Source organism: Mixophyes fleayi, chromosome 8 (assembly GCF_038048845.1).
Source record: "Mixophyes fleayi isolate aMixFle1 chromosome 8, aMixFle1.hap1, whole genome shotgun sequence".
Classification (NCBI taxonomy): domain Eukaryota; kingdom Metazoa; phylum Chordata; class Amphibia; order Anura; family Limnodynastidae; genus Mixophyes; species Mixophyes fleayi.
This window is the reverse complement of record NC_134409.1, coordinates 5141846-5157962: the sequence shown is the minus strand read 5'-3', so window position 1 is coordinate 5157962 and position 16117 is coordinate 5141846. Positions and strand designations below refer to the sequence as shown.

At 45.3% G+C, this 16117-nt stretch overlaps 1 protein-coding gene across 1 annotated transcript in view; it reads left to right on the top strand.

The window, feature by feature from the left end:
• The window catches only part of LOC142099975 (uncharacterized), a 41748-nt gene extending 27838 nt beyond the window's left edge, over window positions 1–13910 (top strand). Inside the window, exons 14-17 of the mRNA XM_075183984.1 lie at window positions 7489–9720; window positions 11584–11696; window positions 12389–12508; window positions 13230–13910. Of these exons, the coding sequence (XP_075040085.1) occupies window positions 7489–9720; window positions 11584–11696; window positions 12389–12508; window positions 13230–13256 (2492 nt within the window). The 3' untranslated portion in view covers window positions 13257–13910. The remainder of the gene's footprint in view (window positions 1–7488; window positions 9721–11583; window positions 11697–12388; window positions 12509–13229) is intronic.
• The last annotated feature ends 2207 nt before the right edge of the window (window positions 13911–16117 follow it).

Here is a 16117-nt window from a genome sequence, read left to right as displayed (position 1 = left end):
ATAGAACTGACGTTATGCTAAGAGGGATATAATATATCCAACTATCTTCTTTACACTACATTAAAAATAGATGGTAGAAACAGCAGCTCTCTTAAAATAGTAGAGCTATCCTGTAATAAATTCCATAACTAACCTTTGTTTTTCTTAGAGGCATATGTATTAAAATGCAGTGATGTGTATGATTGTCTCTGACAGCTTAGCAATACTCCGTTGCCTCGGTGATACTGGCCTGGAATGGTTAGGGTTAAATTAGTACTTTGCCAGTCACTGCTGATATGTACATGTGTCTAGCGGACTTGGGATATCAATTCTACCTGGTGAAAAAAAAAATAGATTTAAAAAAACTATAATATGCTTTTACAATATAAGATAGGAAAAAATGCTTTATTCAAAGATGGCGACAACAAAACGTTCCTCCACGATTAGGCTTCCCCATGCAAAGGTCTAAAGAAGCCACGCCTGGTTAATCTTACACTCAGTGGGGCTTTCCGCTATTGCCGGCAGTAACCCTTTCATGTATAGGGCTAACATATATATCCAGAAAAAACACAAGTTTTCGGTTGCCAATGGGACTCTATAAATACATAAATAAATATAAAGAGAAAAGGATTCTTTTGCTAAATCTCTTTATTTTTACACTTTGTCCAAAAAGAAAACAACAATGCAGAACATATTCAGGAAACAGGAAAAAGAAAAACAGAATTACAGAAATATTTGCTCTAGTTGCTGTTTCTTCCGATGTGAGGCATGCTTAATGATTTCTCCTCTCACTACTGCTTTGTGTATCTCCCAAATTGTGGGTTGCTATGGTGATGTCATGGGGACCGATGTTGCCTGAGAAGATGAGGGAGCGACCCTCAGGATTATCTATGACCTTAGAGATCACTAGAGGGACCGTATTATGGCAACACCATTACGTTTGTCCCCCTTTTCCCCCTCCAATCACAGTTAAGGTCCCCCCTCCCCCCCCCCCCCCCCTTCCACAGATAAGATCCCCCTCTCCACCCCACAGTTAAGGACCCCCTCCCCACAGTTAATGTCCCCTTCTCCCCCACCCCCGTGGATAATGTCCCCCTCCCCCATCCCAGGCACAGTTAATGTCCCCTCTTCTATCTGCCCCTCTCTTATAACATGAATACCTAATTAACTTACTTTCTCCTCCGCGATTTTGCAGCTCTGCCTCCCAGTCACTGATACACTGGGAGCGCAGAGCGCAGTGAAGACATCACCGCGCCCTGCTCCCAGCCTATCAGAACCTGGAAGGCAGAGCTGCAACATCGCAGAAAAGAAGGGGCAGGATGGTCAGTCAGACTGAGAGGCCCGGACAGTCCAAGGAGCCCGGACAGACGGAGAGATCTGTCCGGCCCCCCTAGTTTGTCTGGGCCCCTCACAGCAGTACTGCCCGTACCCCCCCTGATGGCGGCCCTGATGCAGGGTGCTGGCAAATCAGGCTTTTAAAGGATAATGGAGGTTGATTTGTGTTGCAGTTATCAGAGACCACCACAAGATGTCCTCATGCAAAACTGTTACAGCTGCTGCTGCTTGTAACTTGAGATGGTTTTCTGAGAAACAAGTAAGAAGAGATATATACGTGGTTCCCTTTGCCCTTGAGGATTCTATATAGATGTAGAGTGGTAGATTTCTCAGCTTCTCACTATGGTGCTATAGTTAGATGAAAAATTCCAGTTGGCTAGACAGTTTTGTTTAGGCTTCAGAAATCTTTGAGAAGATTTTGTGGCAGGGGCAATTGTGAGTACACTGAGTTATAATAAGTGCCTGGTGTGCAGTGAAGTTGCATGCATCTTGCTCTGTTAATGAAAGGGTCAGGATAATAATGGCTGGAATGAGGGTGTCAGCCAGACCCAAAACTCACCACCCGCGACTTTGCTGGTTTCTGTGTCGGCAGAGGTGGCTCTAAATACCCCGAGTGTTGCCACAAACTGGGTAGACAGTCCTCCAGCATTACGCCCGTGTCCAAGGTCAGGGTCGTCTGCCTCTCGCGGATAATCTGCAACCCCGTACTGAAAAAGCTCCCGTCCCTGGTGCAGGGGCGCTCCTGTTGATGAGAAACCTAGTAGAGTTGGAGGGCATATGCCGATATGTACTCACTGGTTGAGAACTGTGTGTGGGGGAGACAAGATGGCGCTCATCCGCTCCAGAAACAGGCTTTGGTTCGAGCCCAAGAGGTGTGAGGCAGACGTGGTTTCCACCCTTCTCTGGTGGGTGTAGCAGGCTATCCCTCTCCTCTACTGGCAGTATAGGACGAGGCAGGCACCCAGTGATTGTCGGGGCGCCGAGACATACTTGACTGCAGGACCTCGCAGCACCGGATTGGTTGAGGCCTCCGAGCCGTGGTCAGCTGGAGTGTTGGATCTGTCACCGTCTACTCGTGACAAAATTTAAGTAAATGGGCACCTTAAGGAGAGAAGAGGGGCACATAGCCGCCCAGGAAAGGCCGTGATTATAGCGTGGAGAGGGCCTGGATCTGGACAGTGTTTGGTGCCAAGTGTCTGAGGCTCCCAGATTCCTCCAGCTGGTCCTTGCTGTTAGGCAGATATCGTGCCAGTGTGAGGGGTGCTATTTCTGGCGTGGCGAAACCCTGATGATTTAAGATTTAAGGGTGGCCAGGTAGAGATCTGTGGAGAAGCACACCTGCTTATAATGGAGTCCAAATCACGCCCCCAAAGAGGAAATGATATTTTAACTAAACACTAAGGGACATTTACTGCAAGCGACTAGTGATGCGTCTTCTTGCGCACTAGTCTAATACTAGCTCATTTCTAGATGAATGCCTACTTAGGAAACAAACATTTGAACAATCCACATCCCCCCACCCCCCCACTCCCCCTGAAAAGTCTGTGGGTAGTTTTGCAGGTTTGCAGATTCTCCAGGGAATGCCCATTTTTGGAGAAGTGTGAAATCATCATCAAGTTTCAGCTACTTCCACATTAGATTTTATTAACTTAAACATTTTGGGATTGAATCATTAAGGCACGCATGCAGAGCGCATCGTGCAGTTGTTCTCAATGCAACAGAAATCGGCTCAGCAAGGAACGGATCTCAAGATACGTGTGGTGATGACTATGGGTGTAGGTTCACTCTGCTGTGCTAGACCAGACACTGCAGGATGCGTGCAATCTGGGTCGGATTAACCCGAGGTCTAACTGGGCTACAGCCCAGGGGTCTCGGGCATCCAGGGAGCCCTTGAAAGTGCTCAGCAGCAGTAATTGGGCCAGGGGTTGAGCCTGTCTCTGTACTCCTTCCGCGGCGCTCAGTAATCTCCATACTGAGGAGATCTTATGAGAGTGTCACGAGATCTCAGTAAAGAGCTTACAGCATGCTGCGGAAGGAGTACAGAGACAGGAGAAGGAGGTAAGGCTGGTAAGCGCTCGGGGGGCGGGCGGCAAACGGGAGACCTCACGGGGGGCGTCAGCGGCCGGCTAACAGGGGGGGGCCTTATGGGGGAATGGGGGCCCCCTTAGTCCAGGGGCCTCCATTCCCTTAATCCGGCCCTGCATACAATACCTATGTGAAATATGGCCTCTCAAAAGAACGCAGAGGAAAAAAAATATTAATCAATTAATGTTACCTGTCAAAAATATTTATGATTAGAAATAGAAATTGTATTAAAAAAAATTTTTAGAATATTTTTCACCATTGATAAATATTTATTAGGCTGTCCTTAATGTCTACTGTACATAAAATACATTTTTACAGTTGCTCCTGATGGGAGACAGGTTATAGCTGTATACACTACTGACCCAGGACTTAGACTAGACCGGCGGTTCCCAAAGTGTGCGCCGCGGCTCCCAGGGGTGCCGCGGCGCTGTCACTGGGGTGCCGCAGGCCAGACATAGAAAAAAGAACACAAACTTACCAATCCGCTGGGCGCCGGGACCCAGCAGCCTCCTCTCCCCGTCACTGAATATCAACGTCAGTAACAAGCTGCGGGGAGAGGAGGCTGCTGGGTCCCGGCGCCCAGCGGATTGGTAAGTTTGTGTTCTTTTTTTTTTTTTCTATGTCTGGCCCGCGGCAGAGGAGTGACAGGGATCGTGGCAGTGGAGGGTGACAGCGGGGGCAGAGTGAGAGTGACAGCGGGGGCAGAGTGAGAGTGACAGCGGGGGCAGAGTGAGAGTGACAGGGATCGTGGCAGCGGAGGGTGACAGCGGGGGCAGAGTGAGAGTGACAGGGATCGTGGCAGCGGAGGGTGACAGCGGGGGCAGAGTGAGAGTGACAGGGATCGTGGCAGCGGAGGGTGACAGCGGGGGCAGAGTGAGAGTGACAGCAGGGGTAGAGTGAAAGTGACAGCGGGGGCAGAGTGAGAGTGACAGCGTGAGAGGGGCAGTGGAGGGGGAGACAGCGTGAGAGGGGCAGTGTAGGGGGACACAGCGCGAGAGGGGCAGTGGAGTGGGACACAGCGCGAGAGGGGCAGTGGAGGGGGACACAGCGCGAGAGGGGCAGTGTAGGGGGACACAGCGCGAGAGGGGCAGTGGAGGGGGACACAGCGTGAGAGGGGCAGTGGAGGGGGACACAGCGTGAGAGGGGCAGTGGAGGGGGACACAGCGCGAGAGGGGGCAGTGGAGGGGGACACAGCGCGAGAGGGGCAGTGGAGGGGGACACAGCGCGAGAGGGGCAGTGGAGGGGGACACAGCGCGAGAGGGGCAGTGGAGGGGGACACAGCGCGAGAGGGGCAGTGGAGGGGGACACAGCGCGAGAGGGGCAGTGGAGAGGGACACAGCACGAGAGGGGCAGTGGAGGGGGACACAGCGTGAGAGGGGCAGTGGAGGGGGACACAGCGTGAGAGGGGCAGTGGAGGGGGACACAGCACGAAAGGGGCAGTGGAGGGGGACACAGCACGAAAGGGGCAGTGGAGGGGGACACAGCACGAAAGGGGCAGTGGAGGGGGACACAGCGTGAGAGGGGGCAGTGGAGGGGGACACAGCGTGAGAGGGGCAGTGGAGGGGGACACAGCGTGAGAGGGGCAGTGGAGGGGGACACAGCGTGAGAGGGGCAGTGGAGGGGGACACAGCGTGACAGAGGGCAGAGGGGGCAGTGTGAGATAGGGCAGTGTGTCTGGATGCAGAGGGTGCAGAGTGCCTGAGGGCAGAGTTTCTGGATGCAGAGGGGACAGAGTGCCTGAGGGCAGAGTTTCTGGATGCAGAGGGGGCATTTTTGCATAAAACTAAATAAGTATTTCTGTCCTGACCTAAATACTTATTACAATTTTTTGACCCAACTACTTCTAAAACAGGACTGCTCAATAATTATTTTGGAGGGGTGCCTTGAAAAAATTTGGAGACTCTAAGGGTGCCGCGAACTGCAAAAGTTTGGGAACCACTGGACTAGACCCTTAGGTGATGCAAGAGATACGGCAGAAAAACAAGAAACTTTCACTTTCACTTTTTTCAGAGCTTCATTCCAACATGGCTGCATTCGATTCAGTTTGGCACGCCCACATTGTGCACCAAGTACTGGCACATGCCCCTTCCCAGCCCCGTTCACTAACCGGAATCGTAGACCGTCGTAACTGTCATTTGCGTTGCCATACGCAGTGGATTTGCTTACGTTGGCGACTGAGTGTCCTCGTTCTGGGCATGCGCAGAAGGGAATTGCATACTATACACACAAAAAACAGAGATACGTTCCTTAATGACTCAGGCCTTTCATATTTTTGCTTTATTTACGTCCTAAATTAATCATGATAGTCAAGGAATGAGCATTCCTGTAGAACTGTGAAATCATCATCAAGTTTCAGCTACTTCAACATTAGTTTTATTAACTAAAACATTTAATGTTTTTTTTCCTAAAATACTGCACTGTTTTTGCATTATTTACGTCCTAAATGAACCATGACTGACTGGGGACATCAAGACTTTATCACGTTTGACATTTGCATGTTTGAAGCTTCTTATTATGTGGGGGGAAATGCATCTAGACATAATCTTTCCTGCAAGCATGCAACATGCGTCACTATGCAACTGGAAGTAGCAAAATGCTTCACATCATATTGTAGAGACGTGACCAGATCTCTCGCAGCCTATAGCTGGTGGAGAACTCAAGTCCCACTGTCAAGGGAAAAAGTCTGTGTCCTTCTGCAAAAGTGGGGTATGTCCCTAATTGTATTCTCTCCACCTGTTTATCTCCTTTAACAAATCTTGTCCTGTAAAGCGAAATCTTATTTTTGCATCTGAATACTCACGCGTTCTGTAACAACACACAGGGCCATACAACCTGAGTAGGTCTCTTGTAATAAAAGAAGCACATGATCACCTAAAATGCTGAATGCACCATTTACACTCTATTCAGGCCGTATAACGCAGCATTTAACCCATACCAACCCATAACAGACCAATAAAAGCTAATTCCTTCTTGCAATTGCCACCAAACAAATGGACAAATTGAAAGAAAGAATAAATTGGCAACAAATTATTTCTTTAATGTAACAGATCAGATTTAGAGACTAATGAGAGACAAATCATCTATTTACCACTACACATACATGAAATACTCATGTCACATCATTGTCCAAACTACTAATACTTTATGACAGAACTGGCCAACATGTGGTTCTTCAGGTGTTGAGAAACTACAAGTCACAGCATGCCCTGCCAGCTATCAACTAGCCATCTACTGGCACAGCATGCTGGGGCTTGTAGTTTTAAAAGAAACCTGGACAGCAACAGATTGGCCACAACTGCTTTATTCCCATCCTCTTTATTCATGTAAACTCCTAAAATACCGCTCAGTTTAGCTTTATTGATATCTTAAATGAATCATAATAGGAGATATTGGCGCAGTCTTTAAAAATGTGACCTCACCATCCTTTATCTCATTAAAATACTTTTGTCTAGAAAACAAACCTAGATTTTACATGTGTGATAAAATAGGTTTATTTGTGATGAATCCATTCTCAGCAAGGAACATCCCTGATCCACCTCATCCCAATGGATCAGTGATAGGCAACAAGTGGCCCTCTGAGCCTTTACCTGTGGCTCCTAGCTCCTTCCTAGCTTATGTCCCGCAAAGCTTAATTCGCAGCCCAATCTTTTACTGAATAAGTGAAGCTTAGTGGGTCATAAAACAGAGAATAAGACTGAACTTGACTTTATTCTTTAAAGCTGCTATCTTCTGCATCATGTGACCTCCGATTCATCATGTGACTTCCTACACATTACATACTTGGGATACACAATACATGCTGGTATGTTAACAATTGCAGCTCTGCTGCAAGTGCATTTTATATGTGATTAAGGATTGATCTTACAATCAATCTTCTAATAATGTTCTAAATAATAACTGCATAATAATCCCCCCTTAAATAGGTTATGAATATATTTTCAACTCTCTCTTAAACCGTAGTCATTCATATTGTAACATAATGTGTATAACGTCTTTGAAAATGCGTGCAATTCAATATTCATTATAATCTTAGAAAATTAATGTTATGACAATCAGTCACTCAATAAGATATTTTGTTATATTTTAAAGGTACTGTGTTATTTATGCGAACAACGACTGTACCACCAACCACAACATCTGGAATAACCACAACTGGTGGTAGCACAACACCTGCAGTCTCCACAATCTCCACTACACCCAGTGGAAGCACAACGCCTGCAGTCTCCACCACACCAAGTGGAAGCACAACACCTGCAATCTCCACCACACCAAGTGGAAGCACAACGCCTGCAGTCTCCACCACACCAAGTGGAAGCACAACGCCTGCAGCCTCCACCACACCAAGTGGAAGCACAACGCCTGCAGTCTCCACCACACCAAGTGGAAGCACAACGCCTGCAGCCTCCACCACACCCGGTGGAAGCACAATATCTGCAGTCTCCATAACACCCAGTGGAAGCACAACGCCTGCAGTTTCCACCACACCAAGTGGAAGCACAACGCCTACAGTCTCCACCACACCAAGTGGAAGCACAACGCCTGCAGTCTCCACCACACCAAGTGGAAGCACAACGCCTGCAGTCTCCACCACACCAAGTGGAAGCACAACGCCTGCAGTCTCCACCACACCCGGTGGAAGCACAATGTCTGCAGTCTCCACCACACCAAGTGGAAGCACAACGCCTGCAGTCTCCACCACACCAAGTGGAAGCACAACGCCTGCAGTCTCCACCACACCAAGTGGAAGCACAACGCCTGCAGTCTCCACCACACCAAGTGGAAGCACAACGCCTGCAGTCTCCACCACACCAAGTGGAAGCACAACGCCTGCAGTCTCCACCACACCAAGAGGAAGCACAATGTCTGCAGTCTCCATAACACCCAGTGGAAGCACAATGTCTGCAGTCTCCACCACACCAAGTGGAAGCACAACGCCTGCAGCCTCCACCACACCAAGTGGAAGCACAACGCCTGCAGCCTCCACCACACCAAGTGGAAGCACAACGCCTGCAGTCTCCACCACACCAAGTGGAAGCACAACGCCTGCAGTCTCCACCACACCAAGTGGAAGCACAACGCCTGCAGTCTCCACCACACCCGGTGGAAGCACAATGTCTGCAGTCTCCACCACACCAAGGTGGAAGCACAACGCCCTGCACAGTCTCCACCACACCAAGTGGAAGCACAACGCCTGCAGTCTCCACCACACCAAGTGGAAGCACAACGCCTGCAGTCTCCACCACACCAAGTGGAAGCACAACGCCTGCAGTCTCCACCACACCAAGAGGAAGCACAATGTCTGCAGTCTCCATAACACCCAGTGGAAGCACAACGCCTGCAATCTCTCCACCACACCAAGTGGAAGCACAATGTCTGCAGTCTCCAACCACACCAAGTGGAAGCACAACGCCTGCAGCCTCCGACCACACCAAGTGGAAGCACAACGCCTGCAGCCTCCACCACACCAAGTGGAAGCACAACGCCTGCAGCCTTCCACCACACCAAGTGGAAGCACAACGCCTGCAGTCTCCACCACACCAAGTGGAAGCACAACGCCTGCAGCCTCCACCACACCAAGTGGAAGCACAACGCCTGCAGCCTCCACCACACCAAGTGGAAGCACAATGTCTGCAGTCTCCACCACACCCGGTGGAAGCACAATGTCTGCAGTCTCCACCACACCCGGTGGAAGCACAATGTCTGCAGTCTCCACCACACCCGGTGGAAGCACAATGTCTGCAGTCTCCACTACACCCGGTGGAAGCACAATGTCTGCAGTCTCCACCACACCCGGTGGAAGCAGAACACCTGCAATCTCCACCACACCTGGTGGAAGCACAATGTCTGCAGTCTCCACCACACCCGGTGGAAGCACAATGTCTGCAGTCTCCACCACACCCGGTGGAAGCACAATGTCTGCAGTCTCCACCACACCCGGTGGAAGCACAACACCTGCAGTCTCCACTACACCCAGTGGAAGCACAATGTCTGCAGTCTCCACCACACCCGGTGGAAGCACAACACCTGCAGTCTCCACCACACCCAGTGGAAGCAGAACACCTGCAATCTCCACCACAGCGGGCTCCAGCACAACACCTGCAGTCTCCATCACACCCGGTGGAAGCAAAATGCCTGTAGTCTCTACCACACCCGGTGGGAGCACAATGTCTGCAGTCTCCACCACACCTGGTGCCAGCCCAGCGACTGCAGTCTCCACCACACCCGGTGCTGGAGTCGCCACTAATCCTGGTGTTATCACGATGCCTTTAATCAACACTACACCAGATGACAGAACAACAACTGGATCCAGCAATGTAGCAGGTACTTAACAGATTAGTCTTTACCCTGCAAGTTAGTGGTATATCAGCAGTTGTGTTACAACATGTTTTCTTAGCAGTATAACATGAGTTTATGGTACTGAAATGTACAATGTAGGACATAATGCCACATAGTAAACATAGTGCTACACAGTCAATGATGCTGCTCTACAAGATAAAGCAGATATAAGTGACAAACTCACACGGCTATTCTCATGAGATTGACTAAACACTCATGAAATTGGTCTGATTTATGTTGCACATCTTATATTTATAATTCCATCAGAAAGCATTGTTTAGACCAATAGCACCTGATTTATTTACAAATGCAAAATTAACATTTTTTTTGTTTTTTTTAAAAAAAAACATGTGAAGTATTCAATTAATGTCACCTGTTATTATTTTAGTCATTAATGAGAAAGCGTTAAAAAGTAAAAAAATATATATATTTTTTCCTAAAATACATTTATCAGCATGTTAGGAATGTCTATTGTACATAAAATGCATGTTCTAGCTGTATACACAGCCGTCATCACTAGTAATCAGCACTTACACCTGACCTGTAGCTGGTGCAGGGGATACGACTACAAATCTTGAGATGCCCAAAGCTTAAATCAGACACTGCTGCGTGCGCTCAAGCTTGGCGCTCCGCTTCTGTACATTGACTACGGGCACACGCTCAGTCACCTCCCCATGCCGTCCTTGAAATCGTAGCCTGTAGTACGGGTCCTTTGCGCTCGAAGATAAATTGAATATTTCTGCATTCACTGGGGTATACTCTGGTTCTGGGCATGCAGAGTGTGATTTTATGCAACATTCGCCACATATCTACATTTACGCTCCTTAATGAATCAGGCCCAGAGTCCCGTCCCACATATCCCCTCACCCCATCTTCCCCTGGTGTTTCCTGTTAGTTTTCGTGCTCCTGAAGACTATAAGTTCCCACGAGCCTGGACCTCTACTCTTCCTGTCACCTTCCTGTTGCTTCTGACAGCCCAGCTCTATTTTTCAACCTCAACTCTGGGCTTCTGCCTCAGTTTTCTCCTCTCCATTACTGGCTCTGGTCCCTAGTAGCGCTCACACTCCTGGTCCAGGCCCATCCTACTTTAAACCACTCTCCACCTCTCTTCCTTCCCCTTTCTGGCTCTAAAGCGTCCCTTTATTCATTTATACCTCTCTGCACGGTCTCAGCTGGGTTGTCAATTCAATTGCACTTTTCTTTGTCTTTGTACTTCCCTGTGTGCCATGTTCTGTTTTATCCTATGCCCAATGTACGGCACTTCTGACCCTTTGTGGCGCAATATAAATAATAATAGACCCTGCTGTTCATGAAAACCTGCGTGCAGATGCAACATACGGGATAGCCGGGTAACATAGCACAATTTTCCTCTCTTCTCAGTCCTGGCTTTTGTTTTACTCTCAGACATCCCAACGAAAGACCCTTTGGTGCATGCCATGCACCCGTAGATTCTCAGCTGGTTTTAGAGGTGAGAAGTTCTGGTGATACAATGTTCAAGTTCCGATTTTGCTTCGCCATTCCATGGAGGGCCACTCTATACTGTATTTGTAAATTCACAATTCCTGGAATGAATTGAGCTGGAGATTATGACGGTCAGTTCATTCTGCTGTGTGGTGTTGTTGGGTAGTCAAATTTGGAATGAGGCGAATGTATGGTGTAAGGGCTCTGTTTATTAAGTAGAGAAAATCACTATCTCCGGTGGCAGCGGGTGTTTTTGCCTGAGATAGGACTTCTACCTATCTATCAGAGGCTACCGCCGGATATACATACATATCTTCATTTATCTGTCTATTGCAGACCATATACAGTGCTGTTATATCAAGTGATACATCTTCTCTCCATCTTTAGGTATCAGTAGTGGCATAGCTGCTGTTTCAGCCACTGCCATCCCAGCCTATGCCATTGCTCTCTTGGTGATGATCATATTGGTGATTGTCCTTTTGCCAATATTATTTTATATGGTAAGTAGAAACATATTGATAGGGCATCTAAATTGAAACATGGGTTACTGTAACTGTAGGTTGAATGACATATCGACCACATATGAAGCTATGTGGTTATGTGTCTTGATTGCTGAATCTGATCTGTGACCAATATACCCATAAGTTGGTGGCCGATTGTATGGATTTGGCAGCCAAACCAAATAACTGGATTTCCAGAAGGCATTATAATTCCTGTCCTTCACTTATAAACATGCTGATGAAGTTATCAGACGACCTGTATCCCCTCCAGCTTGATCTAGTCTGCTGGCTTTAGGACTCACACATGCTTCAATATCTGCCCGATTTGGTTGAAACAGATACATTGGCAAAGTAGGCTATAAAGTGCAAGCTGCCCAGCATTTCACTTTCCTGTCTGAAGCAACATGTTTTCTGCATGCAGGGAATAATACTGACTGCTTGTGCACTGTGTATAGGTCCACTTTGCAAACATGGAACAGCGGACACTGTGACCTCTGCCTTTCATCAGACAGCATTTTCCTTTTATAACATTGTTTAAAATAAAATATAGGTGATTCGCTCCAGAGAAATAATGATTATTAACAGAAAACTTTACGACTATCATCGAAGAGAGTCGCGCATGGGAGAATTAGATCTACATCTCTCCCTTTCTTCTGTGTTATTGAATGATATTCTCTCTTTTAATCTCACAGGCTGGTAGACTGGGATTCTTTAGTCGGATGATTTATGCCGTCAATAACGGTCCTTCTATTGGTCTACCAGAGACTGGGATGACATTCCGAAGTGTTGAAGTACGCATGCCGACTTCCGTGGTAAGTGAACCATAACATCTAATACAACACAAGCTTTATTAGCCTTATAGTGTCAGCCTGCAGCATTGTTTTGTCAATGCTGAGCTATCCTTAAGCACAGCTGTTCTCAGGTGTGATATCCTGCAGCGGTGGGGTTAGGTGCGCCAAGGTGACACCTCAACTTTGTTTCACAAATACCATGGTTAAATACATTTTCTTTCATCCAGAAAGACATATTTAGCTATATGGTAACATTACATCTAAGGGTGTTTCGCCTGCACTGGCTGTCAGACATTGCTCATACAACACTTCCCAAATTAAACTTTTCCCATATGGGTCCCTTATTCTAATCAAATTTAAACGTTAAATGAATGAGACACCGGAGACTAAAAATAAAACTAAAACCAAACACACGTGTCTACAGTGGTCCGTAGACTAATGTGCTGTTGATTTTTAAATGTATTTATTTATTTTTATTTCCAATCACAGTCAATATTAGTTACAAATTAAAATGTAGACTACTTCCCCTCTTTCCCCTGAGGTTCAGGCAGCTACAGATTCCCCTCCTCCCTAAACTGTGTGCTAGAAATTGATAACATAGAGGAGACGCTCATTAACCCCCCCCCCCCCCCCCCCACACCATCTATGGACAGATGAAAAGACAGACAGCACATGTACTTTGTCAAAATACACAGAAAAAGTGTTATTTACTTTCTTAACACCTACAATTTCCTCTTTACAGAGAGGCTCTTATGACCTCCGCACATGAGCTCCTATTCCCGCAGAGAGCTCCAGACAATCCTAAAATCTCCTGAGTACCTTGAATGTTTACAAGGGACATGTGCAATCAGAAGCCCATCGCTAACGAAGCAACGCCGTGGATCCAGCTTATTGGCCGCCAATAAAGCCGTGATTCTGATTTTTCAGACATAATTATTTAAGAAATTTGCACTGAAAATCTCCCGTTGTGAATGTTGATTTGTAAAGGGGGTGATGCAATTCTCTATGGTTGTAGCGACACAGCCTGTTCATTGGTGCAGTGCTCGTACAAAGCGTGTGTCCTGTATCGCAGGGAAGTTGATGAGATACAGAAGTGCGAAAAGGCACATGTATGTTGTTTACGTGTAGGAACACTACACATACATACAGATCTCTTTAAGTAAAAACATATACAATGTGTTACATGTATCGGAACATATCTTTGCAACAAAATGCTGCTCTAATCTATAGCTCCCTAACGAGCCAGTTAATTAATAAATGTTCTAATTTATGTTTTGATGGATTAAATTATATTTTATGCTTCAATTTATGCACCTGCATAAATATATGTACAAATGTATAATGCCTAATGTTTTACATACTACATTGATGCTAAACAATATTATTTATGCAATATTAATATAAAAGTGATACAGCAATCAAATTCCGTAGTTGTTGTTGTTAATATGCAGGGAATGGGTGCTGAGTATGTTTTAAACAAATGCTTAAATGGATTTCATAACTGGTTGCAACCTGTAAAATATTTAAGTAAACAGTTTGAACAGATATTAAAAATTGTGTGTTTTTTCCCCAAACCTATATATATATATATATATATATATATATATATATATATATATATATATATATATATATATATATTTATTAATGATTTTATATCAGTGTTTGCACTTTTTTTCAGACCCGCTATATATATATATATATCTATATATATATCTATATATATATAAATACATATATATATATATATATATATATATATATATATATATATATATAGATATATATATATATATATATAGCGGGTCTGAAAAAAAGTGGAAACACTGATATAAAATCATTAAAAGGGCATTGGGCATTTGTGTGTGGCCAGTAAAACTTGTATGCATCATGTCATAGAATCCATAAGTATTTGGAACTGTGCTCCATTCTTTCACTAGCAAATCACTTAACTGCCTATACAAACACATCACGAGTCCTGGACAATAGCTACAGTACCGCCGATATAAGAATCTACCAATCATTACAGAGCTTTTCTGTTACCTAGGAAACTACAAACCAAGAGCCAACTGTCAGCAAAGGGATGGGACAGATAGCTTGCTGGACAGATTTATTTAAGTATAAATGTTTCAGAAACGACAGGCATGTTACTTAGTTCAGTAATACAGTCATTAATATATATTAAAGTCTGATAGCAGCTTTATTTGTTAAATCATTTATCTGAGTTCTGTGTTGTTGAATGTATATTCTTTATAACACAGTAAAATGTTCTGGCATTTTTAGAATTCAGCTCTGTAAAAGATGAGGTCATTGAGGGATTGTCAGCTCTGCATCACAAGCATGCTAGAGACATCTGTAAGACTTTACACGCTAACTTACACAACAACCTGGAACACTGCCCAGACCGATACCCATTCCATATCATTATAGGCCATCAGGATGCCAGGCATAAGCATTTGTCACTTAAATACCAGGGATCAGGGAGGATTAAGAAACAGTAGCTTAATTTTTACAGTGAAATAAATGACACAAGTTCATGTATATGCAATAGAACACGCCACCATCCGTGGACCACTGGATCACCGTGAGTGTAGCCAGCTAATGTATCAACCTTGGAAATGCTACAAGCACATCTTGCTTCAGTGTATACTGTATTACTCACTTTCAATCTTGAAAATATTATTAAATAACTTTATAAGTATATAAAAACAATTATTTGCAATCTATTAGTAATGATTGATCCATGTTATTAAGCTGATAGATCATAATTGAAGCTGAAATAGGAAGCAAAGAGATGACACAACAGTATATACAAAGGACAACATTCTAGTGGGCACCCAATTCCCAAATACCTTAGTGACCCCCCATACCCTCCAATGGGCCAAATTGTAACAGTAAGTGAATTTCTAGGGTATAATTCAGCAGCGCAAAAGCTGCGTTGCAATATCATTTATACTCATCTTCATAGGGGGGGGCATTGATTTTCAGACCAAGATGGCGTTGTGTGCGGGGATTCCAAAGTTAGCACTGGCCAATGGGAGGCGTTGGCTAGATTTTGGGTGTTCCTTTCAAGGTATGTAATAGGCGCATGCGTGCATTAATATAATGTTACCTTGTTACAACTGAGTTTAATTTGCGTGGCAAAACTATTTAAGTGAGATTAAGGGGTGGCGAAAGCACATTTAGGGGGCAAACACTCAACAGTGATACATATAATGCAGATAGCACCAATGTCCCCTCACTTTCATGATTAATTTAAGATATAAATGAGTATAAGCTGAATTCTCAATTCAGAGTGACGCTATCCTTTCAAGTGCAGTAACTGTGAAAACTTGTAAATATTAATTAATCATGAATAGGAGCAATCTGCATCATGAAAAAAAAGTATTTCTAGATCTGAACAATTAATGTGGCTGCGTTGAGATTGTTATATGTAGCTGTGTGTTCATTTATTTTCACTTTTTCCTTAAAATGTTGTAATTCTGTCCCATAATTAATGGAGAAGGGGGCGTTAGGGGGACTGTGCCTGTACAAAACACAGTTACTAATTTAGGGTGTATACAGCAGCAACTCTGAACACGACCTGTATAAATGCATCAGTGTTTAAGAGTTCAGACAATGCGGTCAAGC